The sequence below is a fragment of the Poecilia mexicana genome, unplaced genomic scaffold (genome assembly GCF_051168715.1).
Source record: "Poecilia mexicana isolate PSO_F unplaced genomic scaffold, ASM5116871v1 scaffold_21, whole genome shotgun sequence".
Taxonomy (NCBI): Eukaryota; Metazoa; Chordata; class Actinopteri; order Cyprinodontiformes; family Poeciliidae; genus Poecilia; species Poecilia mexicana.
This window is the reverse complement of record NW_028263390.1, coordinates 4,295,499-4,323,135: the sequence shown is the minus strand read 5'-3', so window position 1 is coordinate 4,323,135 and position 27,637 is coordinate 4,295,499. Positions and strand designations below refer to the sequence as shown.

The 27,637-nt window shown below is 40.8% G+C and overlaps 1 protein-coding gene across 2 annotated transcripts; it reads right to left on the bottom strand.

Moving 5' to 3' along the window:
• Window positions 1–12,003: 12,003 nt before the first annotated feature.
• ankef1a (ankyrin repeat and EF-hand domain containing 1a) lies at window positions 12,004–27,409 on the bottom strand. 2 transcript variants are annotated; one of them, XM_088001780.1, is made up of 11 exons: window positions 27,322–27,409; window positions 23,764–23,971; window positions 23,165–23,326; window positions 20,867–21,066; window positions 20,620–20,769; window positions 20,116–20,239; window positions 18,988–19,810; window positions 17,613–17,839; window positions 17,250–17,371; window positions 12,532–12,687; window positions 12,004–12,411 (listed from the first exon to the last, which is right to left on the bottom strand). In XM_088001780.1, exons 2-11 carry the CDS (start codon window positions 23,951–23,953, stop codon window positions 12,220–12,222), a joined length of 2,346 nt encoding a protein of 781 aa, XP_087857906.1. In that variant the 5' UTR covers window positions 23,954–23,971; window positions 27,322–27,409; the 3' UTR covers window positions 12,004–12,219. The 2 variants fall into 2 exon arrangements, with proteins under 2 accessions (XP_087857906.1, XP_087857907.1); XM_088001781.1 differs by having other exon boundaries at window positions 17,304–17,371.
• Window positions 27,410–27,637: the final 228 nt, after the last annotated feature.

Below are 27,637 nucleotides of genomic sequence, written 5' to 3'. Positions count from 1 at the left end.
GAAATTAAACAGAACGTCCAACTTTTGGTGAGAGGTCTTTGAAGTGACTGTGCTACTTTAGAGAAAGGTGTGTGTGTGTGTGTCTGAAGAGCAGCACACACACACACACACACACACTCACACACAACGTGGAGGGGAAGATTACAGTTGAGGCAGACAAGCTCACGCACTCTGATCTCTCTCCATCCTGTGATTGACTTCCTTCTTAATTAGACTGCTAGATGAGAGAGTGACAAAGCAAAAAAAAAAAAAAAAAAGAAGGGTAAAAGCAATCTGCCTTTGCTGGAAGCATTGAGAAGAGAGTGTATGCGTGTGTGTGTGTGTGTTTGGGGGGTAAAGGAGAGCAGGCTGAGAAATGGAGCCAGTCAGCCAGGCTGTGGGGGGAGGGCCGTGCTGCAGCAGCAGCCTCGCTGTGACTCAGCACTAAATTCTGCCTTTGTCTCTCCTCTCCCTTAAATATCATATTAGTCACTGTACCAAACACATTAATAGAGCTCTTCACCGTCGCCTCGTCACGACTGCACGCTTCATGTCAGACTCCTCCATGTGATCTGTTTTTCAGAGGGGATAAAGCTGTTTTCACATGCAGTTGCTCTTGTTGTTGGATTGGCTGTTGGGATCCGCTAACTGATTAGTTTTTATATTTTAATATTTCATGTTAAAGGTTGACAAACGTCCCTTGCTGTCTAACAGTTTGGACCACAGCACAATAAACGATGGCCTTCAGCTTGCTGAATAATGACAGCGCACCTCGTTTACAGTTGTTGACAATCAGCAATGTCACGCAGTTCTTCGGTTGACAACTTGTACAACTTCAGGGCACTGTTAGGTGGTAAATTCAAGCCTTTTTCCAGTGATTTCGAAATAAAACTTTTTTCCTGACGTGTTTGTTTTTGCGCTAAACCTAAAATTCCATAACAGCCTTCATCAAAACTAAATTAATCTTTTCTGCTTCCACTGGACTTTATGAAATGACATGAGTGTGAGAGAAGCGACTCTGCCGTGCATCAGCACCACCGGGTCGTCTGACCACCACTAGCAGGCAAGCCGGGACACAACGACAGAGGCGGATGGAGCGAGAATCAATCCCAGGGTTTCCCCCCAGTGTATTATAAGCCTGGCGGGCCACCAGGCTGAGCATTGCTTATTTACTTAAGTCTTTTTAAAATGTTTGCATTTTTTAAGACTTTATAGTTGGTGTTCAGGTGTTAATCTTCCAATCTTTCAATAACACATGATTATCAAGTGATATTTTCAAATTTCCTGTCAACTTTAAACATTTTTTAACTCAAAACCACGACAGGCAGATGGATGACTGACTGCCCTATTGCCCAACCACTGGGCTTAGCAAGTTTTCTGGGGGACACCTTGAATCTGGCAACCCACCAACAGCAGGACAAACTCCTACCACCCACGCCACAATCGTCCCAAATTACAATTATTGGGCAAGAGACGAGTTACACCCTGGGTAGGTCATCAGTACACCACAGGGTAAGCTGGAGTACCCAGAGGGAACCCCAACATGCACAGAGAGAACATGCAATCTCTTTGAACCAGGACTATGATTTGAAACCTAGACCTTCTTGCTGCAAGGCAACAGTCCCAACAACTGTGTCCCCATGCAGCCTTTTGCATGGAGTACATAAAACAAATGATGCATTGTCTCAGCTGAAGTTCATCCTCCCCCCCCTTTGTCTGAAGTGCCGTGTTGGAATGGAGACATGTAGCATGGACATCACTCTGCTACCTCGCCTCCTCAGAAGTCTTGTTTAAATTCTCAGAGCATCTCCCTGCAGGCCCTTTGTGTTGTTTTTATGTCTTCACGGGAGCACCGAACCGCGAGTAAATGCACATCGGCATAAGGAATAGCTCTCCGTCTCATCTGGCCCACTGGGGCAGAGGGATATTTAATCTGATAATTGAGGCACTGATAGATTGGGCATGGGTGGCGACATTGATGAGTGTGGGACTGAAGGTCTTGTATCCGATGGTGAGGATAGCTGTCAGAGGGGGAATCAATCTGCATCGACCCGCAGCTCTGCACCTCACCAGCCTCTGTTTTCCATCTTGCTTCTCTCCGTGCCTCTTCCATCGTTTCACTTTTGTCTTCTACTGCGACTCCTTCCTTCCCCTTAAATGTTTTCCTCCTTTCCATTCAATCTGCAACCGCTTCTTGCTTTTTTGATGCTGCCATAGTGGAAAGCATGCAGAACATATTTATATAGGGAGGGGAAGGGGGGAAGTATGTTTAGTACCATAAAGTGAGAAATAGCTGAGCATAACGCAGCAGAGCAGCTTGAGAGAGCAGGGAAACAGTACAACGCGATGCAGCATAAGGTTATGTAAGCCACCAAGCGTATTATTAAGGTACAAGAAAGCAAGCCCAAAAAAAGAAAAAAGAAAACACACTGTGGTTAGTGTAACATAAAGTAATACTAAGTAAGGGATGTGATGCAACAAAGCGTAAGTGGAGGGAATGTTAGCACAGAGCAGAAGTGATACCAAAGAAGAGGAGAGAAATAAAAACAGGACAGACGTAGGGAGAGCCCAGTGGAGCACACGCTAACATCCCTCCTGGCCAGATCGCAGGAAGTGGCACGCCAAAGCCAACTGCATTCACAATGCACACAGTCCTAATTTCCCATATGTGCATGTAGGTGATGGATGGAAGGGCATGTAAGCTTCTGACTGAATGTCAGAGCAGCTGACATTTTTCTGCAGAGGAACTCTAGTGAGAAATCCTAAGAACTTTGTGTTAGCATGGGTGGAACATGAGAGTTTCTGTGGTGCGTTTTGTCCTATGAAGCTAGCAAGCTAACATAAAGCTACACCAACCAGCATGTTAGCATTGACCCTACGTTAGCGTAGTGAGCGAAAAAACGAACATTGTGTTTGAGCTTCATCTTGTTGCTTGGTCTAAATGCTCCACAAGATTCACTCCTTCATTTTAGGAAAGCTGCACCAGTTTTGACCAATCCTTGACAGTTTTACATATTCAAATCGCTTTGCAGAAGTATTCACACCTCTTAAAGGGGCAGTAATATGTAAAATCCACTTTTTTGAGCTTTACATCGTTTTATAATCTTATTCCTTCATCAAAAACATACCTGGAGTGTTGCTTTGATTCTTTCATGCATGTTTGAGAAATCCTTTAATCTCCATGACAACCATTCAGCTGTGCAAAACACCTGGGTAGACCTGGACCTGCCTTCAAGGTGTAGCTACGATACCACTGCAATAGCTAATACCCAATTTTAAGGTATGAAGTTACAAAGTCCTATTTGATATATACATATTTTTTATAACAGCTGAAGGTAACAGATACTTGATTATGCTATAATTTGATTCTATGTGCCTGGAAAACACACACTGCCCCTTTAAGAGTTTTGGAAACATGATTCTATTATTTTAGGCTTAGCTATTTTATTTTCCCTGATACCGGTTTCATCTCCCTGAAGGGATTTGAAGTGGTGATGAATAATATGAAATCACTCCTCTGACCTTTGACCCCTCCAAACATTTTTCTCATCATTGACACCAAACAGGTCAATCTCTGATAAACTTGGCGTCTGGAGCTGATTAGAATTCACTCCAGAAGCTTTCCCCACCACGGCTAAATCCACACTTCTGTTTCATTGATTTGAACTGAGTTCCTCTGACTTTCCCTCCGTTTTGATAATTAGGACAAACCAATGAGGGCAGTGAAACAAACCCTTTTTATACTGCCAGACTAAAACTAGCTGCTGGAATCAGTCATTATTACTAACATGAAGTGAACAGGCCATGGCCTTGCCAAAGTAAAAGCTCCTCTTTCTGTTTTTCATTGGAAACACACCAAATCTTGGACTAATCTTGGCTTAGCACAGCCAGAACTTTCTTCTTCCCCACCTTAACCACCCCTGGGTCTTCTTCCACGGTCTCACCACTAGGATCTTATTGGCTCTCCTCACCATGCAACACACACACCCCTCCCGAACGCTCCTCCTCAGTGTGTCTTTCTCCTCTTCATCATCTGCTGCACTCACAGGGTGTGGATCAGCACTCTGCGCCCCCAGGTCCCCTTCCACTTTAATCTCTACCTCGGCCCACTCCCTCCCCGCCCTTTCATCCTCCTCTGTATCATCAATGTGTCACAGCACTTCTAATATGTAGGTGTGTGTGTGTTTTAGCATTTCACACCTTATACGACCACGTATTTCTGTCTTCACAAGGACTTTGAATTGACTTCTATTAATTTTTCATTCATTTCTATACCCTTACCAAAGCAGTTACCCTAAACCTAACCAATACCAGTACATGCCTAACCCTAACCTCAATCAATCAATTTATCAATAAAGTTTATCTGTACAGCATATTTCAGCAACAAGGCAGTTCAAAGTGCTTTACATAACAAAAACACAACAATAAGAAGTCATAAAAACAACATACAGTCAACAATTGAGAAACCAGAGACAAACATTACATTTTGAAGATCATCAATAAACATTGCATACGTTGATCAATGATACGTTTATTATGGTTCAAAAACAGCTCTAACCAGCTTTTAGACCAGATTTAAAGGAAGTCAGGATTCTAACCGTAAGCCTAAGGTATATTCACACATTAGTCCTAAACCTAAAACCGAACCCAAAAACAACACTTCCTATTATGGGGTCGAAGCTTTGGGCCCCATAAGGACTGGTGGGTCCTCACAAGGTAGTATTTGTTGGAAGATATCATGTGAGTGTGTGTTTGTATGTAGGGCTAATCAGAGTGTGATGCAAATGTTTCAACTCAGCAGAGCAAAGACCGGCTCCCAGTGTCTTCCACCTGCATGTTGCTATGGAAACTGGGTATCCTCAGTACGTCATGCGTGCCCATGTTTGGTCTGGTTTCCTGCTCCTCTCTGTCAGTCACCCCCTCTCTTCTGTTTCCCTCGTCATGATTTGTGGTGCACGTCTCCCCTCCACTGTCTGTGGTCTGAGACACAAACCACCACAAACATCTGGAGAGCTCTAGTCAAATGGCACATCATCTCCTCTGGGTTACACTGATAAAGAGTGTTTGCTATCTTCAAGTGTAAAGTACACCACATTTACAGCATCAACACAGATCAAAACAATCAGATAGCAAAAACTTCTGTTCAGTGTTAGCGTACAGTTCAGACAGATGCGCTAATAAGAATTAGCATAAGTAGCTCAAGTTCAGTCAGATTGGATGGGGAGTGTCTGCGAACCAAGTTTTAAGTCTTGCCATAGAGACTGTGGGGAATGCTGATGGGTCTAGAGGTGAGCAGCTAGGTGTGGGTCTGGAGAATTACCTGGTAGTGCATTGCACTAGAGAATGAAGTGGTGGTTCTCTGGGGTTTACGCAAGCTTGGATGTGTGACTGTGCAGTGATTCAGTGTCACAAGAGACACCAAAGCAGGAGAAACCAGACCAAACATGGGCACGCGTGATGTACAAAAGAGCTTATGGTGAGTTCACACCAGCACAGCTGAGTCCGCTTCAATAAGTCAGTCACAGAGAGAAACACGGAGCTCTGAGAGAAATAATAGTTTAAAAATCAAACTCCAGTTTGTTTGTCTAGAAAATCGGATTCATCTGGGAAGGTGTGAATGAACAATCAAACTCTGATGTGGAGCAAAAAGTGAACTCTGGTCTGCCGATCTGGGTTCGGTTGAAGTGAAGTCTGGCACGGTTTCGAATGCATATGTGAACGCCAAACGACACGGAGCAAAAGCAGGAAGTGGACTATAGTGCAGGGAACTCTGGGTAATATCAACACACATTCTCTATATGTGTCTATCACAACTAGGAGAGAAGGCTTGTGGATTTTTGCCAAAGACAAAAGATAAATCCTACAACCGCTAAAATCTGACACCACTCCATTTTTGTTTACGTTTCGTGAAGAAGGAAATTGCACCCAGTATCTTCTGGAGAGGTTTTCATGTCAGTTCCTTCAGTAGTTGTGGGTAAAGCGTCACCACAGGTGAGAAGATTAATAGGTCTTTCAAAGGGTTTTGTTGGTTTGACACAACTTAGTGTGAAAGAGAACAGCAGCTGCTGAAAATGTAACAAATGTTGCAGTTTTGGTCCCCAGTCAACCAGACTATCAGGTGTGAAAACCCCCTAAAAGAACAACAGGCTTTTGTGAAAAGAAACCTGACTGTATCATTGTGGATAATAATCACCAGAAGAATGGTCAGCAACTCTGTAAACACACAGCAGGTGAAAGTTCTGCAACCTAAATTTAGGGTTTCACTGGCGGGAAACCTGTGGCTCAGAGAAAAGGTCACACCCACACACACTCCAGAACCATGGCAACGGCTCAGGGTTCCCCTGTGATCCTGACCTGTCTGCTGTGTTCCTCTGTTTGTTCACGAAAACAAACCTCTGTAGACTGTAAAACCATCCAGCCACTTAACTGCATTGGAAACAATTACTGCAGAAAGACTTTAGTGCCATAAACAGAGCTGTGTTCACCATGAAACCCTTGGACAACTTATGCCCAAGGTTGCCAGATTGGTTTTGGACAGCAGGGCGCCAGGTGTCAGTATGCACGGATCCAACCTGGAGGTCGCATTAGAATGATGGCTGACGGAGACGCAATCAGGCAGAGACAGACAGCTCACTCTCTATATAGAATACGATTAAGAGGGAGGGAGATGAGATCTATCGGGGGACTGCAGAGAGACGACCGTGGACCAGACGGACCCTCCTCCCGTTTCCCACCTTCTCCCTTTCGATCGATTCTGTGGCACAGCAGCAGCAGCAGCAGCATTACAAAACTCTCGCAATAAAAATCCCCTCCGTTTCGGCCTCTGCAGAGGGAATTACACCCATCCTACATCTATCTATCTCCCCAACGTGATCGGCTCTGCTTTTCACCCTTTTGTCAGACAAAATGAGTTCAGTGTATGTGGACTCTCCTTCCATGTTTATCATCCACAAGCTGTTAGAGAACAGAACCGTCGCCTACGTTTGTTGGCCCATCTTCACCCTGCAGTCTCTCTTTCCAGCACATGATAGCATCAGGAGTTCATGAATATTCAGCGACGCTTCAGTCTGGCTGTTTGTTTTCTCCCGTAGCATCTTGTGTCCCTCCCAGCCACAGAACGCTGCGGCCCTGGATGATGCATCCTCACCATGAAGTGGGACAAATCCGTCACAATAAGAGAGAAACGCAGAGCTGTGAGGGAAATAATAGTTTGAAGCAACGAATAACTAAAAACCTTCAATCTGTGTCAAAGCAGCATCTTTTCCCAGATAATGTCATGTTTTGCTTCCTTGATAGGGAAAACATTTCTTAAAAAAATATTTTGATATCCCCCACTTCATGATGTTGCTGACTAAGCATTTTATAGCTGAATAAATCTCCCCAAATAAGTATAAGGAAAGAAAAGAGTGACATGTTCATCAATTTAGCCACTAGGGGTGCAGTAATACATTTACCACATGAGACAAGATGAATATAAGATGATGGTGTTTAGTTCATAGGAAGATTACATTTTAGCTCTACTTTCTGGAAAAATGATGAACCCCAGTTTTTATTTTTAATTTACTGTAGAAGTCGAGTAAAGTTTCATAAATCACAAAATTAGTTTTAAAGAAGCTGGAATCCGAGTAAGACGGCGCTATCCGCATTTCTCTATGGAGCTAAATTGGGGCTATAAAGTTTGCTTTAAAAAGAAAAAAGAATAAAAAAAGAAAGGAAAGAAACTAAAAAATAAGTTTTGAAACTAAAAAAATATTTATAAACTGACAAAAGTTTGAAACTGAAAAAATAACTTGAATCTGAAAAGTAGTTTCAGATATAGATTTTTTTCAGATTCAAATCTATATTTTCAGTTTAAATTTTTTTCTTGAGTTTTTTTCAGTTTAATTTTTCTTTTCTTTTCATTAAACTCTATTGCACCAATTTTGCCCCATACACCTTCTCAACACTGAAAATGTGAAATGGACTTGATTTTTGAGGCAGACTAGTCAAAGTCTGGACTTTAATCTCTTTGAGTTGCTGTAGTATGACCTAAAACAGATTATTCCTGCTTCAACTTTCTCCAATGTTGCTGAGTTAAAACAACTGTGTTAAGAAGAGTGGGAAGAAGAATGGGCCAGAATTCCTCTACAGGGAAAACATTCATATTGGAAACAGTCAGCAGGTTTAGCAGGTTTACTTTCTTTACTCTGGTTCCATTTGGATTATGCTTTCTCTTTACTGAAGCGATCCTGAATATTAAATTAGTTTGACAATCTCAAACATGTGAGTGGAACAAAAAAGCAATGGTACCTGAACCTTCAAATGAAAACAGTGGCAATTTCCTTTAATTGCATTCTATAAAACAAACAAACAAACAAACAAACAAACAAACAAACAAACAAACAAACAATATCAACTTACAACAGTGCAAAAAAGAAAAAAAAAAACACATTAACAGTTACAGTTAGCAACCTGCTAAGCAGAGAAAACCAGGAGAAACCTGCAGCTGTAATCCATCCTGTTTGATAATAATCCTGTCGGCTTCTGGTTTCTTTCCCAGGCTGCTCTGTTTGCTGCCCAGCGTTATCGGCCTCAGCATGAAATTCTAATCAATATCTTTATATTAAACATTCCAGGCCTGCAGCAAATTAGAACCAACGGCTCAGAAAGATAAAAGGATCTATGGAAACTGCTCTTCACTCCGACACACACACACGCACGCACGCACGCACGCACGCACACACACACACACACACACACACACGCACACGCACACACACACACCCCACACACACACACATACAGGTTATGAAGAGTTTTACTCGTTCAGGTGTGTTGTATGAGCAGTATGGGGAACATTGGTGCGCATGTATCTTCCTGCAGTCACATGCATCATTGGGAGCAGAGTTAAAGCAGCCTGCTTCATCAATAATGCATGGTACAGTAGCATCAGGACAGTGCCACCATTGTTAAGCTCTGCACAGCTTTACCGCACAGTGCCACTGTGTTTACAGTCATCCACTCCGTGCACTGACTCCATCTCTGCAAGGTGCTTTATGTTAGGAACAGAGTTTCGGTAGTGCAACTGAGGGTTAAGTTACTTTAATCCTGCAATTTAAAAAACTATGCTTTAAAAAGTCAGGATGAACTACCATTGTAGGTAGGAAAAAACAGGAGTAGCTTTCCACTGAATGCTCAGAAATTTTAAGAGTAATCTCAGAAAAAAACAAGGACATTTCTGAACTCCAAAAACTTGAAAAAATGCCAGAAAAAAAAATCAGATATTTTTAGATTAATCTAGAAAACTTTCTAGAAAACCCCCCAAACATTTCTGAAAACTCTGCCCACCACATCATGTCTGCACATGTGCAGTTTAATAATAGACACCAGTGGTGACTTTTCAGACAAAAAAAAACAAACAAACAAAAATAAAACAAACACACACACACACACACACACACACACACACACACACACACACACACACACACACACACACACACACACACACACACAAAAACAATTGGTCAAAATCAGAATCTGTGTGTACAATTTTTTAAACATCGGTGATCGGCTAGAAAACAGCAATTGGTGCACTAATAGTAATGTTTTATATTGTCAAAGCCCATACCTAAATCTAGTTGTGGATTATGACAGGACTTAAAAAAACATCACCAGACATCCTATTTTGCATAAATAAATAAATAAATAAATAAATGAAGAAGAAAATAGTCGCTCTCTACAGAGTAGAAACATCCTCTGGTATAATTCAGTTCGGTCTGACAACTACATTTTTCTACAGAACATGACCAAGCAGGCCTGAATACAAATGTGCTGCATATTTAGTAAAAATTGAAAAGCATCTTCTCTCTTTCACTGCACAATTATTCACTCCTCCGTATTGATCTCTCAGATAGCTCAGTCCCAATAAAACCCACATAAATTTCTGGTTGTATTGTGGAAAAAAAATCCAATAAAGCTCTCGAGGTGTAAATACATTTCTCGGCTTGTTTATTATTGTGGATTTTTCTGTCTATCTGCATGTGACATGCAGAATTTGTGTGTGAACACTTTATGGCTTAAGGAGGTTTTTTTTTAGTTTATTAGATTACATGCATGTGTGAGCACATCTGTGTCTGGGTTTGAGTGAGCTTTACGTAACCGGCAGTAAACGGGGAATATTACCGAGGAGGTTCGGGGCGGCAGCCGGGGATACGGTGCGCCTGAGTGGGGGTGCTGCTTTTGGGAGGCGGAGGGTGAGAAGTGCTGAGTAAGCGGTGCGGGGCCAAAGCGCGGAGACCGCAGTGCTGCTGGCTGCAGCACACGTCGATAGGAGCTCAGACTGACAGGGGAGGGGAAAAACAAAAAACTCTAAAACAGTAAAAATAAAAATATAGCTATCCTCAATAAGTCGATACATATTCCATTTCATTCATAAAATCAATCCCACGAGCCTCTACAATCACACTAAATACACAAACATTTAAAAATACCACTCAGGATTTACTATTTGAGGGTATTTTTGTTGACAATGATCCATATTTTTTCGTTTTTGTGAACTGACCCGCATCTCTTTGTGGCGTGAGCTCCAACAGCAACACACCCAGCAGACCGCCGTGCCCAGATACTGCATGACCATATAAGCCTGAGCCCACGCCCTGACGGACTCACTGCGTCACAGCCGGAGCCGGCAGCCAGCCTTGTTTACTCCCTCTGACCTGTGTGGCCACTGATCGCACCAGAAAAGCCCTCATCTTCTCACTCCCCGCCTCTCATTCCTCCATCCTGCTCCCTCGCCATCACCCCTCCACCCCCGTCTCGCTCGCATCGTGAACGGCCCTGCTGGGCTTTCAGGTTCCTCTGTTACATCTCTCTCTCTCTCTCTCTCTCTCTCTCTCTCTCTCTCTCTCTCTCTCTCCACATCCTTTTTATGTATATTTGAACAATTCTCAGCATACATTTCAGACCTCAAAGCTGCCTCCCTCCTCTGCCAGTGTTTTTTTTTTTTTTGGTTATATAACCGTGTCCCTGTGGACCTTGAAGACACTGCTAACTAATTTTATTTGACGACGGTGTTGCTGCTGCTGATGATGAGTGTGCATCAGTGTGCTGTTGCAGGAAATGGCAATGTTTTCTGAGATTATTTATTTAATAAAATGTAACCTGAGGCAAACATGACGCAAAAAGAGTGGAGCTGCATTCTCTCACATCTTACAGGTAGATCTCATGGTTATGCTGTAGATTTCTATTTATTTATTTTTTATCTTACAGCCATCAGAGTGATGCATGTGAGAGCAGCTAAAACTCGTGGCTGCCATTTTGATCTCTTCCTGTGCTACAAGAGAGAGCTCCCTCCAAGTTCTTTCCTCTTTTCTTTTCTTTCTTTCTTTTTTTTTTTGAATTACCAGCCTTAATAAAAAACCAAAAGCTTATGCGGCTAGATTTGACAAACAGCACCACCTACTGGTTAACATATGAAACTTCAGGAAGAAAAGCATCATAAACTGCGGCGGCTTATGTATGAGACGAATCTGTATCTCTGAAAAATAAATAAATAATAATAATAAAGATTTAAACTCCATCAGGAATTAACTTTACGACAGGGTATGCAGGCCATTGATAGAGTTTATTTCCGGCAAAAAACAAAACAAAACAAAACAAAACAAAAAAAAGTTCTGAGAATAATCTCTGAAATTAGTTTTTTTTTAGAAAAACATGGACATTTTCGAGTTTCAAAGGTAGAAAATGTTTGACTTTTGCAACGCTTAAATTTTCTTGTTTTTTCAAGAAACTTTCTGAAATTGTGAAGTTTTTCTAGCTAATGTTCAACTTTTAGACCTCAGAAATATCCTTGGGTTTTTTTTCTATAAAATTAGAGCCATTTGGTGGAAAATTACTCTTTTTTTTTCTATTTACAAGAACCCTAGTATGTCATCGTACCACTTTAATTAAATCCACCACTATACGTAGTGAAGACAGGAGCTCAGAGGTGTGGACATTTACCAAGCAAAATTAATTAGCGAAAAAAGACAAACAGTTCCTTCGTTTTAGAGACAGAACCATAAGAAGAAAGAATCTTTTATTTTCACTTGATTACTCACATTCTCATTATCTGCATGGCTTTATATTTAATTCAGTTGTAGATCAAAATCACACAGCCCCAGGGATGGACATGTGCTGAAAGTCGTTTTTCATATTAGCTGTCAAAAATAATAATAATAAAAAGGAAATGATGATGACAACATAAGCAGAGTAACATAATTAGGACACTTGTCTCTGTCTCTGGCTTTCCTCCAGTTTGGTCTTTGGCTTGGTTATCTCCAGGATCCTTCTCTGGAAGCGCTGGCTGAAAGGGATCAACAAGTCGTCGAAGTCCACCTCCAGGGTTATGCGACCCTTTCGTCTCGCTATGTTTGACATCAGCTGGCTGGTGGTGGGCGGTTCACCCCGAACCTGAAACAAACAAACAAACAAACAAAAAAAAAACAATCGGAGTTGAAGTTAACAAGGAAATGTAGTCAATATTTAGCTTTTATATAGAAGGTTGTTAGGCGTCAGCGTAACCAAACGTACGGTTTTTGGCACAAAGCTAATATCCTCTGTGTTAGTGTTTCCTGTGGTGATCCTGGTGTTATGGAGGATGATGCTTTTGGAGTTCATCTGTGTGGGCGTCCTCCCTGATGTCCCAGTCATCGTCTTGCTATGCACAGCACCCCTTCCAATAGCCACCTAAAGGCAATCACCAAGAACTGACGTAAAGAGCAGCAAGGGGTACGTGGTCAATGGAGCAGAAATATCAAAATTAAACAGATATTTATAGTAGCTATGAAAAAAGTATTTACTCCATTTGATGTTTTACCCTTTTTTAAAACTGTTTTTACAATCACTATTCATCAACAAAATTTTGCTTTTTGGCAAAATTGTTAGACTACTGGCACCAATTGGAGGGACCTTTGTTGAATTAGGTCAGTGACTTTAAATGGGTGTATATTTGTGGAATCACTTATATTTTGTTACATATTTTTATTTAGTTGTCATCTTTTGTACAAAAGTTTTCACTTTGACATTAAAAATATTTCTTTAAAAAGAAAATATTATAATTAGAAAAGCCAAATGTTGTTGACCAGGATTAATTTGTAAAAGCAATCCAAGGGTAAAACATCCAAAGGAGTGAATACTTTTCAAAGGTACTGAAGACCAGACCAGACACACAAGACGTTTGCATTTTGCAGAACAAAATGTGATTTAAGAAAGTTGACTAGATAAAATAGAAAAGGGGGAAAAAAAATCTTTGGTAATATTTAGAGGTGGGCATTTATCGTATCACTGATCATTTATTGAGATAAATTACTTATCATGATAAGATTTTTGGTTTATCCTTGTCACAATAAATTCCAATTATTGTTTAAAACCCACTAAAGCTGTCTATTGTCTGGATTGTTAACTTTACAATTTTTCTAAATTGTGCAATAACTGTGTAGCAATAAATTGGAAAATATGACTAAATTCAGTTACTGTGTCAATTTCAGAGATATAAATCAGATTTCTTTATCTCTCATTTCCTAGATAATCATCTTACAAATGTTATGTTTTTCAAGAGCAGCATTTGTGTTTGTGGGGCTATAATTGCTGTGACACAATTTCCACAATTGCGGTTACCTAAAAAAGAAGTAATAAATACTTCTTATCGTCACTTTTTCAGTTATCACATTATTATCATAAAACATCCAGATAAAACTAAGTCCATATTGCCCACCACTAGTAATATTTACACAACACAAAGGTGCTGATGGATGTCTGAGAAAATGGATCATGAGTGACAAAAACCTTTGAAAAGTTTTGAAAAAAAACCCCCCCAAAAAACATCAAAAGTCAAAACAGAAAATAAAAATGAAACAGCAAAACATGCTTTAAAAACAGACCAGTGAGTAAAATCTGACACTAAAATGATACCATAATAATATAAACCAATGACTTCCCCTGGAGAAACTGAGCTTTCAGACGGAGAGCAGTGTATTCATGCTCAACCTTGAACTGATTATATTCCATTTCCACTGCTGTAACGTTAGCGTTCAGACCAAAGATCTTGAACATAGTAAGTGCAGAGTCAGCACTTTTTAGCCTGCTGAAATCATAACAAGGCTTTGTGCGTCAGTCTGACTCACATGCTTCAAGTTTAAACTCAGGTCAGTTCGAGTTACAGAAACGCTACGGGATTACCCGAGAAGCTACAGTCCTCTTGTTTTTAGCATCTTCGCCTCTGAGAGCCACATACATGAGAACGCAATGAGGTTGTGATTAGTGATATCAATTTCTGTTCACACAAATAATTCCTGAAGGGCAGTACTAAACCCAACTTTTCTTGCCTGAAGATGAAGAGAATTAACAGATGCCCAACCTCCTTTCACCCTCTTCCTCTTCGCCGAGCTGAAGGCTGTTTATCTGCAGCCGTGTATTAGCTAGGCCTGGCCTCAGGTGATTTGCATCGTCTTCACTGGGTCCCTGTGTCAGCTACTCGTCTGCTCCAGAGTAAATCACCTGTAAGAGCCGCTCGCCGTTCACCGGGGCTCTGATTTTCTAACAGTCAGCGTGGCGTTCAACTCTATGAGGAAATGAAATGCAGGATGCAGGTTTGGAGTAGCTACCACGATCTGTAGACGGTGCACATCATTAAATTAAGAGTATTTTACAAATAAATACTCATTTCAATGACTGATAACAAAAAGAGAAACTTTTAATAGATTCAGTAACCAGAAAAGTGATGTTATTTATGTGTAACCATACTGAAGCGGACCAAAAAAGCGAACTCTAGTCCACCTAAAACCCTGGTCTTGGTTCGAATGCATACAGGAAGGCCAAGTGGACCGGAGATCACTCCACATGTAGGAAGTGGACAGTAGCGCAGGGCATTCTGGGTAAATACATCCAAAACAAACGTGTGTTTACCGCTAGCAGAAGAAATATATTGTGGTCTTTTGCCAAAGACAAAAGAGAAATCCTACGACCGCTAAATCTGTCTGGGTTCTCATTTTGTGAAGAAGGAAGTCGCGCTCAGTGTTTTCTTTAGAGGTTTTCACGTTGTTTTCCTCCCGTGGATTTTGGTGCAGCGCCCCCGACAGGCAAGAAGGTGGACAGGTTTTTCAAAGGGTTTGGTTCATTTGACACAGTGTGAAAGTGAAGCGCACCAGCTGAAAATGTAACAAATGTTGCAACTTTGGTCCTCAATCGAAACGAGTCTACCAAACAATCAGGTGTGAAAACACCGTAAGTGTGGTGATGGAAGGTTGAGTCGGAGGAAAATGTGTCACAGGAAAAGTTGCACAAGCATCAGAGGCAACCTCAGCGTTCTGGGCGTTGAAAAGCAAAGACAATTCAAGAGTTTGGAGGAGATTCCCAAAGTGGACAGAGGCTGGAGTCTGAGATTCATCCAGCTGCAGTCCAGAAGCGTCAGACAAAAACATCAAATATAAAACTCTGTGTGAAATGACTCTACATGAGTTTCTCATTTATGCTGAATTACTGTATAATTTACTGAGATCCAGTTATATGTCCTTTTTTCTCCTTAGAGACAGTTTAAATCTAATCCTTCATGAATAAATCAGTTTGTTTTGAATTAAAAAAATATTTCAAAATGGTGTCAGTATCAGTAACAACCATGAAGGAGTAACCTTAGAAACTTTATAGTGTGGAACATTTACTGAACATGCAAGTCCACTTAGCAGAAACGACTCTAAAAACATAACATGAAATCCCTACTGGAAGAAATGCATGCAGGTGTATATTTTTAAAGATCGAGTTCTACATGATTGTACATCTACGTGATTGAAGTGTTGATAAGCAGACGGCAGATCATGCTAACTGGCTGAGAGCTACAATTACACCGTGATGAGAAACAGACGGACATTCCTCTCTGTCCAATATTTTTACATTTCCAAGGTTTTTTCTGGAGTTTTAAACTTTTGACACTTCACCGAAGAGTTTTCCTCCTTTATTGCACCAACTGCTACCAGTGCTAGCCACGTGAATTAAAAAAAATTATTAAAAATCCCCTTTCCATAATCTGTAGTTTACTTTTTTTTTTTTTACAACAAAGTAATTTACAACAAAAAAAAAATGTAACAAAGTAAAAAAAGGGGGGAAGAGGTCTCCAATGTTGGCCTTAATAAAAGAAAGGTGTACAGTTTCTGTACATTTTTGGCAGAATTTTTTCTATTTTTAATAAATAGTTTTAGTCTATTCTCAGCAATGACAACAAGAACTTTTTTTTGTTGCTGAGAAACAAATGTAGTGAAATGAGAGACTGACGGATTTTGGGATTGTTGTATCTGTAGATAAGTTTCCATTAGCAAATGTGTGCACACTTTTGTCGAAATTCTGTTAATGTCAAAAAAACACTTGCGGTGTTTCCGTTAAATAAGAAAGTCACATGTGAATAAGCTTGTTCACGCAATAAGCCAATAAGAATCATGATAGAGATGGATGTAAACATCATCTATCAACCAATCAGAGGAGACTTAGGAGTCTTATTCCAGCGTTGGAGCAACAAGCTGCATATTCTTGGGAGCGGCTACATATGCTGGGTTTTGGGGAAATTGTAGTCAGCCATTTTACAGAAGAGTTATAGATTCAACATGTTGGAATTACACACAACTTTTCATGAACGGTGCGACGCTGTAAGCGCTGTGGTGGAGCCGGCTGCACATCGTCCAAAAACAACAAAAACAAACCACCATCCTCCTACCACTTCCTGTCGTCGACTTTGACATTTCAGCCAGTAGTTACCGTCCAGCTGTCGATCACGAGTGATCGACGGCTTTTTTGTGTGATGCAAAAAAAGTGTTTCCACTGCAGTCTTGCGAAACACAAACCACCTCATCCTAACACAAAAGCCTTTTATCGCAAAAGTTTTTTTATTTTTTTTTAAATTGATGTGTTTCCATTCAGCAAATTTATTTTCGTGATTTCAGTTCGGTCAGTTTTATGGTTATATCTGGTGCGTGTTTTCCACTGACATCTTCTGAGATGTATCAGATCAAAATCCACTGATACTGAACCTCGCTTCCGGTATTGGAAATGAAAAAAATAAACCATACTGGATCGGTGCGTCCCTAAATATGCACAGCTTGACGTTTGACTTGACTGCATCGTTTCAACTGTTGTAAGGAAACTGCTTTCTGCTAGGAAACCTTTCACGAACGAACACACACAAAACGTCAGTGTGACACATCAAAAGTTCCATGCAGAACGTTTTTAATGTAAACCGCGGTCAAACGGCAGGGCTACGTGGGTACCTTCTTTTTACCAGGTTTAGGTTTTGCTTTTTTGGGGTCTGGCAGCGCGTTCACCTTTTCCTGAACCAGGCTCTCTATGCTGGTTTCTCCAAAGTGTCTGGCCATATCAAGGCAGGTTACTCCTGGAGGAAAAACACAAGGCCGAGATGAATGAATTACGGTTGTTTTCATTTTTCTTTTGTGCTTCTGAACAGTAATTAATGACAAATAGATTTCTTTCTTATTTCTACTGTTGTTTTTACTTGTGTTTAAAATGATGATACGCAGTGATAAGATCTGTATCAATGTACAACAGCGTAAATTCAAACCTAAGTTTAAAATAAAAAAAAAAAAAACTTTTTTAATGTTCAGACTGCATCGTACCTTTCTTGGTCTCTGAATAGACTTTGGCCCCAGAGTTGATGAGGAATTCCACACATGAGAAGCTGGAGCTCTCGATGGCTCTCATGAGTGGCGTGCCGTCGTTGAGGGCCTTTGCGTTGACGTCGGCCCCGGCATTCACCAAAAGCTCCACAATTTCCAAGTACCCCCCGTTGGCCGCGTGGTGGAGGGGCGTCCAGAAGAACTGGTCACACATGTTCACTTCAGCCCTGTTGGATGCGAGGTGGGAGTTCGTGTTCAGTGAGACCTCATTACTTATTGATTCTACGCTGCACGGAAGATTGAACGTTACTTTCTGTTAGTTCTTCACTTCAAAATACATTAAAGATCTGCTGTTGTATCAAACCTTCCAGACCTCTCAGGCATTCTGGTTCTGGTTCTGGGGATGGAGAGCAGAACCAGAACCAGAAACATAGAGAAGCAGCATTCAGGTTCTATGCAGCACTAATCTGGACTAAACGTCCAGAAAACTGCAAAGATGCTGAAACACTGAGTTGCTTTACAGCTGCAGTATGTAACTTTTATTTTTTTAAAATATGTTTTTTTCACATTTACTAAAATTATCATTATGTTGTCGCAGTACCGTATCGAGACAGATGTGATAAAAACCAAGATCCTCTGCCTTCCCACACTAGCAACTGCAGAAATACACCGCCCAGTCAGAAACAGCCAATCAGAGCCAAGGGGAGGGTCTTATCGCTATCAATCACTCTTGTGTACGTGCCGCTAACACCCTACCCCTTGCTCTCTGCTACTCCATAACAGGTTTATCATAACATAGCCTGGCATGAATGCTAAGGCTAGTTACCATGGCCACCAATGACGGCGATACATTTTAATTGAAATGCTAAGATGTTTTTCCATCATAGTGACAGTTTTAACAAATCTGAAAAAAAAAAAACAACAAAAACCCCCACATTTTTGTCAAAGTCACACACTGCAGCTTTAAGTCAAGACTTAAAACCCACCTGTTTAGAATTGACTTTGATTAGTAGTAACTGGAACATTGATCAACATATTTGATGTATATTTGCTTGACAATTTTGTTGATGGCATTTGATAAAATGTAATGTTTAATGCATTTTGTATGATGCCTTTATGACTTAAAGCACTTTGAGCTACCTTGTTCCTGGAATGTGACATGCAAATAAACTTGACTTGACTTCACCCTTTTTAAGGCTCTTGTAACTATTAATAGGAATTACCAGTGAAAACCAAATACAGAGCTTTTTAACAGTATTTGCACATACAACATATTTTCTTGGGGTTTTGTGCAACAGACCAAGTGTTTTGGGGTGTGTCTCAACACTGACAAGCCTGGACCAGAAACATGTGGATGTCAGGTGTGGCTACTCACCCCTTTTCTAGAAGGTACTGGACCAACTCGTAGTTGCCGCTGATGCATGCCTCCATCAGCGGGGTCTTGTAAAATTCATCCTGAGCATCCACAGGTACTCCGTCGTTGAAGGCGAGGTCCAGAGACTCCAAATCTCCGTTCCTCACACAGTAGTTGATGTTGATGTAAACTTTGTTTGGCTTCTCTATGTACCACCACGAGTCGTTGACTATGGGATGAAGCGGCGGGTGCTCGTTGTCAAAGCGGCGAACGTCTGTCAAGTTGTGGTACTTCTCAATCATGAAGTGAGGCGGGCCGCCGTCGGGCCGTCGGGGCTTGAGCTCCGGCACGAGGGTGCAAATGGGTATGGGGAGGACAAACGGGCCTTTCTTCTTCTTCTTCTTAGCCCCCTTTTCTTTCTTTTTCTTCTGAGTTGTGTACCCAGTGAGACGGAAGACTTTCTTGATGTACTTGGTGCCTTTGACGAAGTCATTCACGTTGATCAGGCCCTCTCCCTTCTTGTTGTGTGCTGAGAAGACCATCTCGAGTTGGTCTGGTTCAACCGGAGCACCCAGGTTCTCTAACACAGACATGAAGGTGTCTAAGTCAGCATTGCCAAATTGGTCCCTAAAGGCTTCCACTAATTCAGCCTGGTACTCGTTTGACCAATCGTGAAGGGTCAGGGCCCAGAGATCTGACATCATGCCGCCACCAGTGGATTTTTTGCTTTTCCCAAATGCCCTCTCTGCTTTCTTCAGCTCCTTGATCGCTGCCTTGAGTCCGAAGTCTTTGGCAATCTGACGTGCCACCAAACCTTCCTTGTTCTTCACTTTGGGGTTACAACCTGAACACAGAGCAGACTGCTATGAAAAAAAAACAACAACAAAAAAAAACACTTGATCGCGTTACCTAATTTAATTCAGGACTGCGTATTGCTCTGTTTGATTTAATTTCCTACCTCCACATGCATCAAAGCAGAGATATAAGCTTGCAATGCTAACACACAAAAGAGCTATTCTTCATTTCTGTAACCAAAATCCTTAAAGCTCCAGAGGACACGTCCAGAGACCTAACGTCTCTTCCAGAGACGAACAAATACTTTGGATGATTGCGTTGAAATTGAAGACACTTTGCGATGTCACGGCGTACCTCTCTGAGCAAGGAACTTGCAGGACAGGGCATTGCCTGCGGCGGCGGCGTAGTGTAAGGGCGTACAGTTGTTCATGTTAATCACACTCATATCTGCTGCAAATCCTGACAGCACCATGATTACCTGAAGGATGGGAAACGTTGCAGAGTTACGTGTTACAGATTGTCCAAACCTAAATTTGGACAATTAAATTACCTAAAGTAAGATTCTGCTTCTGGTGTTTAATTGGAGTGAAGTGCTAAGAAAATGACAAAATATAAATACAATTTATCATTCTCATCATTTATTTTTTAGAAAAAAGTGATTCTGCAAGACGATTTCTACTAACCTGAAAAAACAATGATTTTATTTATAATCAAAAGCAGAGTGGGTGTGAGAGTCTACAGGGAGTTTTTTTCAATATCTGGACCGATTAACATCGGATCGGTGCGTCTCGGGTTGCAACCCAACAAAATGTGAAAAAGCTTAAAGGCATATGACAGAAAAAGTTCTAGTTACCACACCTCAAAACAGCCACTCAGGGCGGCGTAGTGTACTGCGTTGAAGCCGTTTTGGTCCAGGGTGTTCGGGTTTCCACCTCTCCTGAGGATTTGCCGAACAACTGGCAGGGAGCCCGTCTTGGCAGCCTCCATCAGCGCCGTCACACCCTTTGTCTGGGCAGAAGAAATCACACTTTAGATGGTTTCTTCTCCATAATTTTCTCTGTCATTTAAATTGTTTCTGTCATGTTTTCTTATTAATTTCTTTTACCTCATTTGCCGCGTTGGGGTCTGCACCAGCATCCAGCAGGGCGAGGCACAAGGGGGTGCACTCATTAGCTTTCTCACACATCATGCTAAGAACGTGAACCCCGCTACAAGAGATGTTGTTGGGATCGGCCCCGTTCTTCAGCGCCAGTTCTAGGCAGCGGGCGTGGCGCTTGGTGGGGTAGCTGCAGTAGAACAGCACGCCTGAATCACAAATGAGATAAAGAATAATTTAAAAAAAAGGTTAAAAATGAGAGAGGTGTCATTTACATTTGGGTTTTGACAAAAATAATTAGATCTGAGGTGGTGAGTCTGGCTGGGCGGTTCATAACTGCTGAGTCTTTGTGTAGTTCAAGTGCTGCCTGCGCTAAATATGTACCTTCATTTTTACATTCAGATCCAATGGAGAAAAATAACCAGTTGCTAATTAAAAGTAATTCAGATTCTTTTTTTTTTTTAATTTGTATGCAATAATCGAAAACGTGTGGGGAATGAAATGCTTGAAGAGAAGCCGGGGATGAGAGCGGTGCGCCTCGGCTGAACACGCCTCTGGGGAGCGAGCGGCGTTATCGGGTTACAGAGCAGGTTCCACATCAGAGTGTCACCATGAGGGCTTGATCTGTAATTAGACTCACACACACACAGAGGCCTGACTCACACACAGAGCCACACACGGACGTACCCGGACAAACACGCTACATGACTAAACAGAACATTTTACGACCTTGAATTCAATGTTTGGACCCAAAAGTCCAAACACTGATGCCAACTCTTGGTCCCTCCGTGTTTCACGGCGTTTTCTGATCTGGATGCATTAAAGCAAGAACAGCGTTAGATTATCTGGAAGGATTCTCCGTTGTGTCTTTCTCATCGATATCTAAGCAAAAGCTACACACGTGTTCTTGAGATGTAAGACAATGTTTACCTGACAAAACCTACTAAGAGCAAAAAAGCATCCTGATTGGCTACAAAATTTAAAAATGATTATGTATCCTCTATGATCCATGCAGGTTCAAACTGGCTGCATAAATCTAAAACCACATATTTAAGTACTGTGTTCTTAGAATAGCATTGAAAAATGAATGTATTTCAGTAACTCAACTCATTAAGTGAAACACTTTACATAGATTAATTTCACACAGTGATGTTTTCACATCTTTCTTCCTGTTAATTATGATGATTTTCAGTTTACAGGTTATAAAAATGCAACATGTAAGGTTAGGATACTACATCAGACCAAGAACAACCACAGACATGTTGGCTTAATGTAAATTCAGTTTAGTACCTGCTTTATAGGTACTTTTAATCTGATAAACAAGCCCAAGTTATTTCAATTTCCAAAATCATAATATTAATGGAAGAGGGTTTTTTTCCATCTTACTTCAATTTCAGACATTTGCACATGGAAAACTGGTTTTGGAATAGATAAAACACTGACAGCCTATAGAACTGTCTACGGCTGCCATGAGCCGCAGCTTATCAAAAGCCTCTCCACCGTATTTAAAAGCAGCTCTGTACCTTAAAAACAAACTAACTGAAATGAATTCTACCATTTGTTTTTTTAGTTTTAACATTCAGCCTTAATTTAGTGATGAAAACATAATTTCAACATATGTTATGGAAGTATGGTCAATTTTTCCATCTATAATTAATCCTGGAGTTTGTTGATGGGCTCCTACAGGAGCGTCTGGGTTCTGTGTGAAATGCTAATTGACAAAGCATACAATAAATGTAAACTTCTGCACTCAACTGTTTAATGGAAAAATGATTGAAATAGCCTGGGGAAAAAAGCTAAAGTTATCTTTCAGTGTATTAACAATATATAGCCTCTGTAACGACAATAAGCCTGTCGCATTAAGCATTTAATCACATGTTAAACTGAACTGAGCTTTATACTTTCCATTGTGATGATTCATATTTTATTAATGAGACATCATAATCCATTTTATTTCTGAGTTTTGATTGTATGTGGTTTTTATTTCCATTTTTATTTATTGTATTCAGCTGTCGTGTTTCATCCTGGTTATTCCAGTTCCAGTGTTAAGTGTTCTTTACAAAATTAAAGTTTTTTTAGTCTTTGAGAAGGCACACTTAGATTATTTCACCATTATCAATATATTCCCTGAAAATGGACTCAAAGTAACAATAACACTGTCTATCGCAGTAATTGCCGAGGCGATTTATCGCCCAACAAAATTTGTTATCGTGACACTTTGACAAAGTGCGAGTTAAGAACTGGGAGCTCCTAACCCTGCAATCACGTCTGAGCATTTCACTCTATTTTCACTCTCTCTCTGCCCACCTTTGCCCTTTATGTCCACTAGTTTCATGTCAGGCTGTTTCTGGAACAGCAGCGATAAAATGTCCTCGTTCCCCAGCTCGGCAGCTAGCATGGCGGGCGTGCGGCCCATCTTGTCTTGGACGTCGGGTTGTGCTCCAAGGGAGAGGAGAAACTCAACAAGGTCTGTGAGGAGACAGAGCAACAGACACGCTCAGACGGACGTCGAACCTGACACCCTTCGCCCGCAGAACTGTGTGAAACAGAAACTCTGGTTGCACACACCAATGATTAGCATGTCAAAAAAAATAAATAAATAAATCCACCGTTTTGCTAGTCTGCTGCCATTTTCTGTTTGCCTGAGAGCTAGCACGCGTGTCATTGCTCATTCCTCCCTACCACTGACCAAACAAATCATTTAGAGTGAAGTTTCTGAGGTTTTACGCATCGACTCAAATTACCTTTATATAATAAATACAACTTTCCTGTTACATAGACATATAAATGGAGCGGCATGATTGCGCCTGGAAGTTTGTTGTCATAAAACGTCACTTTCAGTCGAGCACTTGTTTGATTGAAACGTCTAATTTACAATCAGACAGAGCAAAGATGAAGCTCATCACCGCTATTGTTGGCTGAAACCGCCAGGTGGAGCACCCCCAGGCCTTCCTGTGGCTCGGTGAGGTTGATGAGGTTCTTCACCCCAAGCTTCACCATCTTCTGGATCTCATCCTTCTCTCCTTTGTGGATCCACTGCAGCAGGCGGTAGATCTGGAGGACCTGCAGACGGCCCGTTGCCACCGCGCAGCTCATTCTGGCGTCCCTCAGAGCCTGATGGAGAAAAGTTTGAGAGAAAAAGTTGGAGGTGACGGAGGAAAAATGAAAACGTTTGGAAATTCAACATAAATGAGTTGATAAAGCTTCCCACGGCAGCATTACCGTGTTATGAAGTTTTGGAGTTTTGGAGTGGCAATCAGTTCCTAGAACTGATTGTAAATGCAAGAGAACACACATCTGTCAGCATTTATTTAAACAGCAAGGTAGATTTTTAATTTCTTTTTATTATATACTTAAAAAGATTCTTTTTTCTAATAAAATTTAAAATAAAATGCAGAATTTCATGTCAGCACACAACGACAACCTCTGTGTTACCTGATAACGACTATTAAAGCTGCAGTGTGTAACTTTTATTTAAAAAACAAAAGTTTTCACATATTTGTTAAAACTGTCACCATGTCATAACATCAGTATATAATATGAGACATATAATGTGTGAAAAGATCAAGCTCCTCCATCTCCTCCCAGTCCTGCTGTTGCCATCTAAAGAAATCCACTGCTCGACCAAAAACAACCAATCAGAGCCAGGAGGAGGGGCTTAGCGCTGTCAATCATTCACAACATAGCAGAGAACATGCCCATTAAGTCACAAGTGGGCATGATTGACAGTGCTAAGGCCTGCCTCTGATTTGTTGTTTCTGTTTCTGGTTAGCACTGGGAAAAGGCAGAGGAGCTTAATTTTTTCACAAATTACTTGTCTTATATTATACTGACATAGTGACAGTTTCAACAAATGTGTAAATTTATATATATATATATATATATATATATATATATATATATATATATATATATATATATATATATATATATATGTAAAGTAAAAGTTTGCTACAGATTTGACAGAATAAATGAAATCTTTTAGAAACTTTGGAAGATATTTTCAGATTGTAAACTTTCACTCAGCCAAGCTGAACTGGGGAGAAGTTACTGAGTTAGTACCGGACAATGAATCAGTTACAATATTCTATAAAGGGAAGAGAAATGTCAACAGATTCGGCAAGACATTCAATTCAACTCAGTTTATTTATATCCATTTTTCATTTTTCTTGAGGCACTTTTCCAAAAAAAGTAATTTCAGTCCAATAACATGAACAGTCCAAGTTATCAAGAAAATTGCTGTGAAGTTCAGTTTATTACTCAAATTGGTCAAAAAGCAGATTACAACCTGCAGTGTTCACTCCTCCTGGGCATAGTGACAATCGCTTGCTTTCCCTCATACCGAGCATGCATGTGGAGACAGTGGGGAGGAAAAACTCCCCTTTAACAGGAAGAAAACTCCAGCAGAACCAGAACCTGGCTCAGTCTGAATGGAGCAGATGCATAAAAAAGTAAAACATGTGGCCCATCAGGCAGTATGTGGGCTCACCATCAAATAAACATTTTTACAAGATGAAGATTGGTATTATTTCGTCCTTATGCTGAAACACACTTGCACTCTTATTAAATAATATTGCAGTGGGGTTTTGTACATCATTGTATTGCCAGTTGAAAAAGAGTCATTTTTCACTTGTTTACTTAGAAACTGTGATGATAATAATACAAACCAATAGAGCAGTATCTTAGGTTATTTTCTCTCAGCTGTATGTGGCGCATGTTTCTTACATGGAGGCTGTAATTCAGACCTCTAAAGTGACAGTTAAATGATACTAGCAAAACAAAATCCTAACAGTATATCTATCTGCATTTTATACACTCAAGCGATATAAAATCATGCTCATTTAATTTGAAACATATAATATTGATGAGAAAGTACTTGTTCCATTGGCAGATTATTTTGCTTATAACATATTTTTTTCCATGTTACACTTGAAATAAAACGTTGATAAAGCTTTCCCACCCCCCTCGTGTCAGTCCTTGGAGAAACATCTAGTTTCACCACTAGCTTATAGAAAGTGGATATGTTCAAAATATTCATGTTATTTTAAGTCATCAGTCTGGTTGCGTCTCTGTGTTGCCCTGTAATAAAATCATAACATGGCCCTCCTCCTTGCCTGGAGTAGGTCATGATAGCTGCTCCTATTGACCCCAAATAATAAGATTCAAACAGATTCCTCCAAAACTTATTCCAACAATAAATCCATAGCATCTGTTGGTATGTTGAACTTAATCACGCATAAAGTTTGGGCTCAACCTGTGTACGTAACAGCTCCTATCTGCGTACGATAAAAGAGCAGATATTTAAAACATGGAGGTGCAAACAGGCTCAGTGACCCACCTGTAAACAGGGCGAACAGACAGGTTAGCTGGTCTCTGCTGTTAACCCGCCTTAGAAAACCTCTGTCTGCTCATCGACAAGCCACACTGGTTCCCAGTCTTCATTCATAAACGCTTCTATACAAACTTTAAAGCACAACCTTTCACTTGGTGTGAGGGGGAAGGTTGTGCTTTGTGGGGGAAGAAAACAAAAATGGTCTCCATGGCAACCTGACACGGCATAGATTCCGCGAGGGACGGACGGGTCGGCGTCGGAGCTGCTGGGAAGCTTTACTAGTCACGTGACAGTGAAGCGCTCTCCTCCCTTTTACTTGCATGTATATTGGATTTACACAAATTTGTGCAACCATGTTAAGAAAAATTAAACCAAAAATGTGACATAAGTCAAGAAAGACGAGCTGAAACACGTCACAAGAAAATGTCTGCACCCTCTTAGTGTATCACTTGTTGATTTTATGGCAGCAGTTTGGATGTGAGGAAATCAGCATGGCAAGTCTTTAATTGGTAATAATACCCACCAAAAGTCTACTTCCTGTCAGAAACCTGAACTTCGACTGGAACCTGATGCTGTTTATTATCCCCAGAGTTGTTGAGAAAACGAATAAAGCTACATTCAGGGCTATCCTCGAAGAGACTGCCTCATAACGTTGATAACCTAATTAATGTTAATGTTTGTAGCTTTAGCAAAATATTACAAATTTGAAGGAGTATGAGTCTTTGTATGGCACTTTATTTAAAAATGCTCATTGGTCATCCATCATATCTACCATTTTACATTCGTCAGGGATCTGTATTGATTTTTATGGGGTTAATTATACGCCTTCGCCGTCCATCCCTTGCCAGAGTTCACAAAATATCCTCTTGGTGACATTTAGAGGAAATGAGCTCCAAATGACTGTGGCTCCATTTCTTTTCTTTATGTAACATTAATTTAATTATCTCTGTGGTATTTCAAAATGGCTGTTTTTCTTTAACTCACACGCCACAGATTAATTGCAAATCGGAATCACCCGACTCGAAACGGCCCGTATGCATTTCCCATCTTGTTATGCATTCTTACGTACCTAAGTAGTCCAGGTTCAATTACCAGATTGCTCTTGACTGGTGGTGCACACAGATCAACTTACTCAGTCCTGAGGATGACTTTTGTGTGCGTGAGTGGCAGAGGAATGAAAGGCTACTGAATCCGGAGATGGTAATCAAGATAACTGTGGCTCCCCGAGATGACTAATGCATGAACGACAGACAAGCGATCTCTTTTCCTTCTGGGAAATTATTGCATTCTTCAAATCCTCAAAGTTGGAGCGGAAGGAGAAGATTGGCGATTCTGACCGCCAGGTGTCACCAGAGAGCAGAAACAAATCACTTTTTTTCGGGTCTCCCCTTCAAATCCTGAGCTAAAAGTAACCCACGGAGGTCAAACACAAACGAGAGAGAGAGAGA

What these genes read in the sequence shown, in the direction of transcription:
- ankef1a (XM_088001780.1), bottom strand. Translation starts at nt 23,953, where the DNA reads ATGAGCTGCGCGGTGGCAACGGGCCGTCTGCAGGTCCTCCAGATCTAC. An exon ending in AGTGGACATAAAGGGCAAAG is followed by an intron (nt 21,067 to 23,164) that starts GTGGGCAGAGAG and finishes TTTGTGATTCAG; the next exon opens with GCGTGCTGTTCTACTGCAGC. An exon ending in ACCCCAACGCGGCAAATGAG is followed by an intron (nt 20,770 to 20,866) that starts GTAAAAGAAATT and finishes TCTTCTGCCCAG; the next exon opens with ACAAAGGGTGTGACGGCGCT.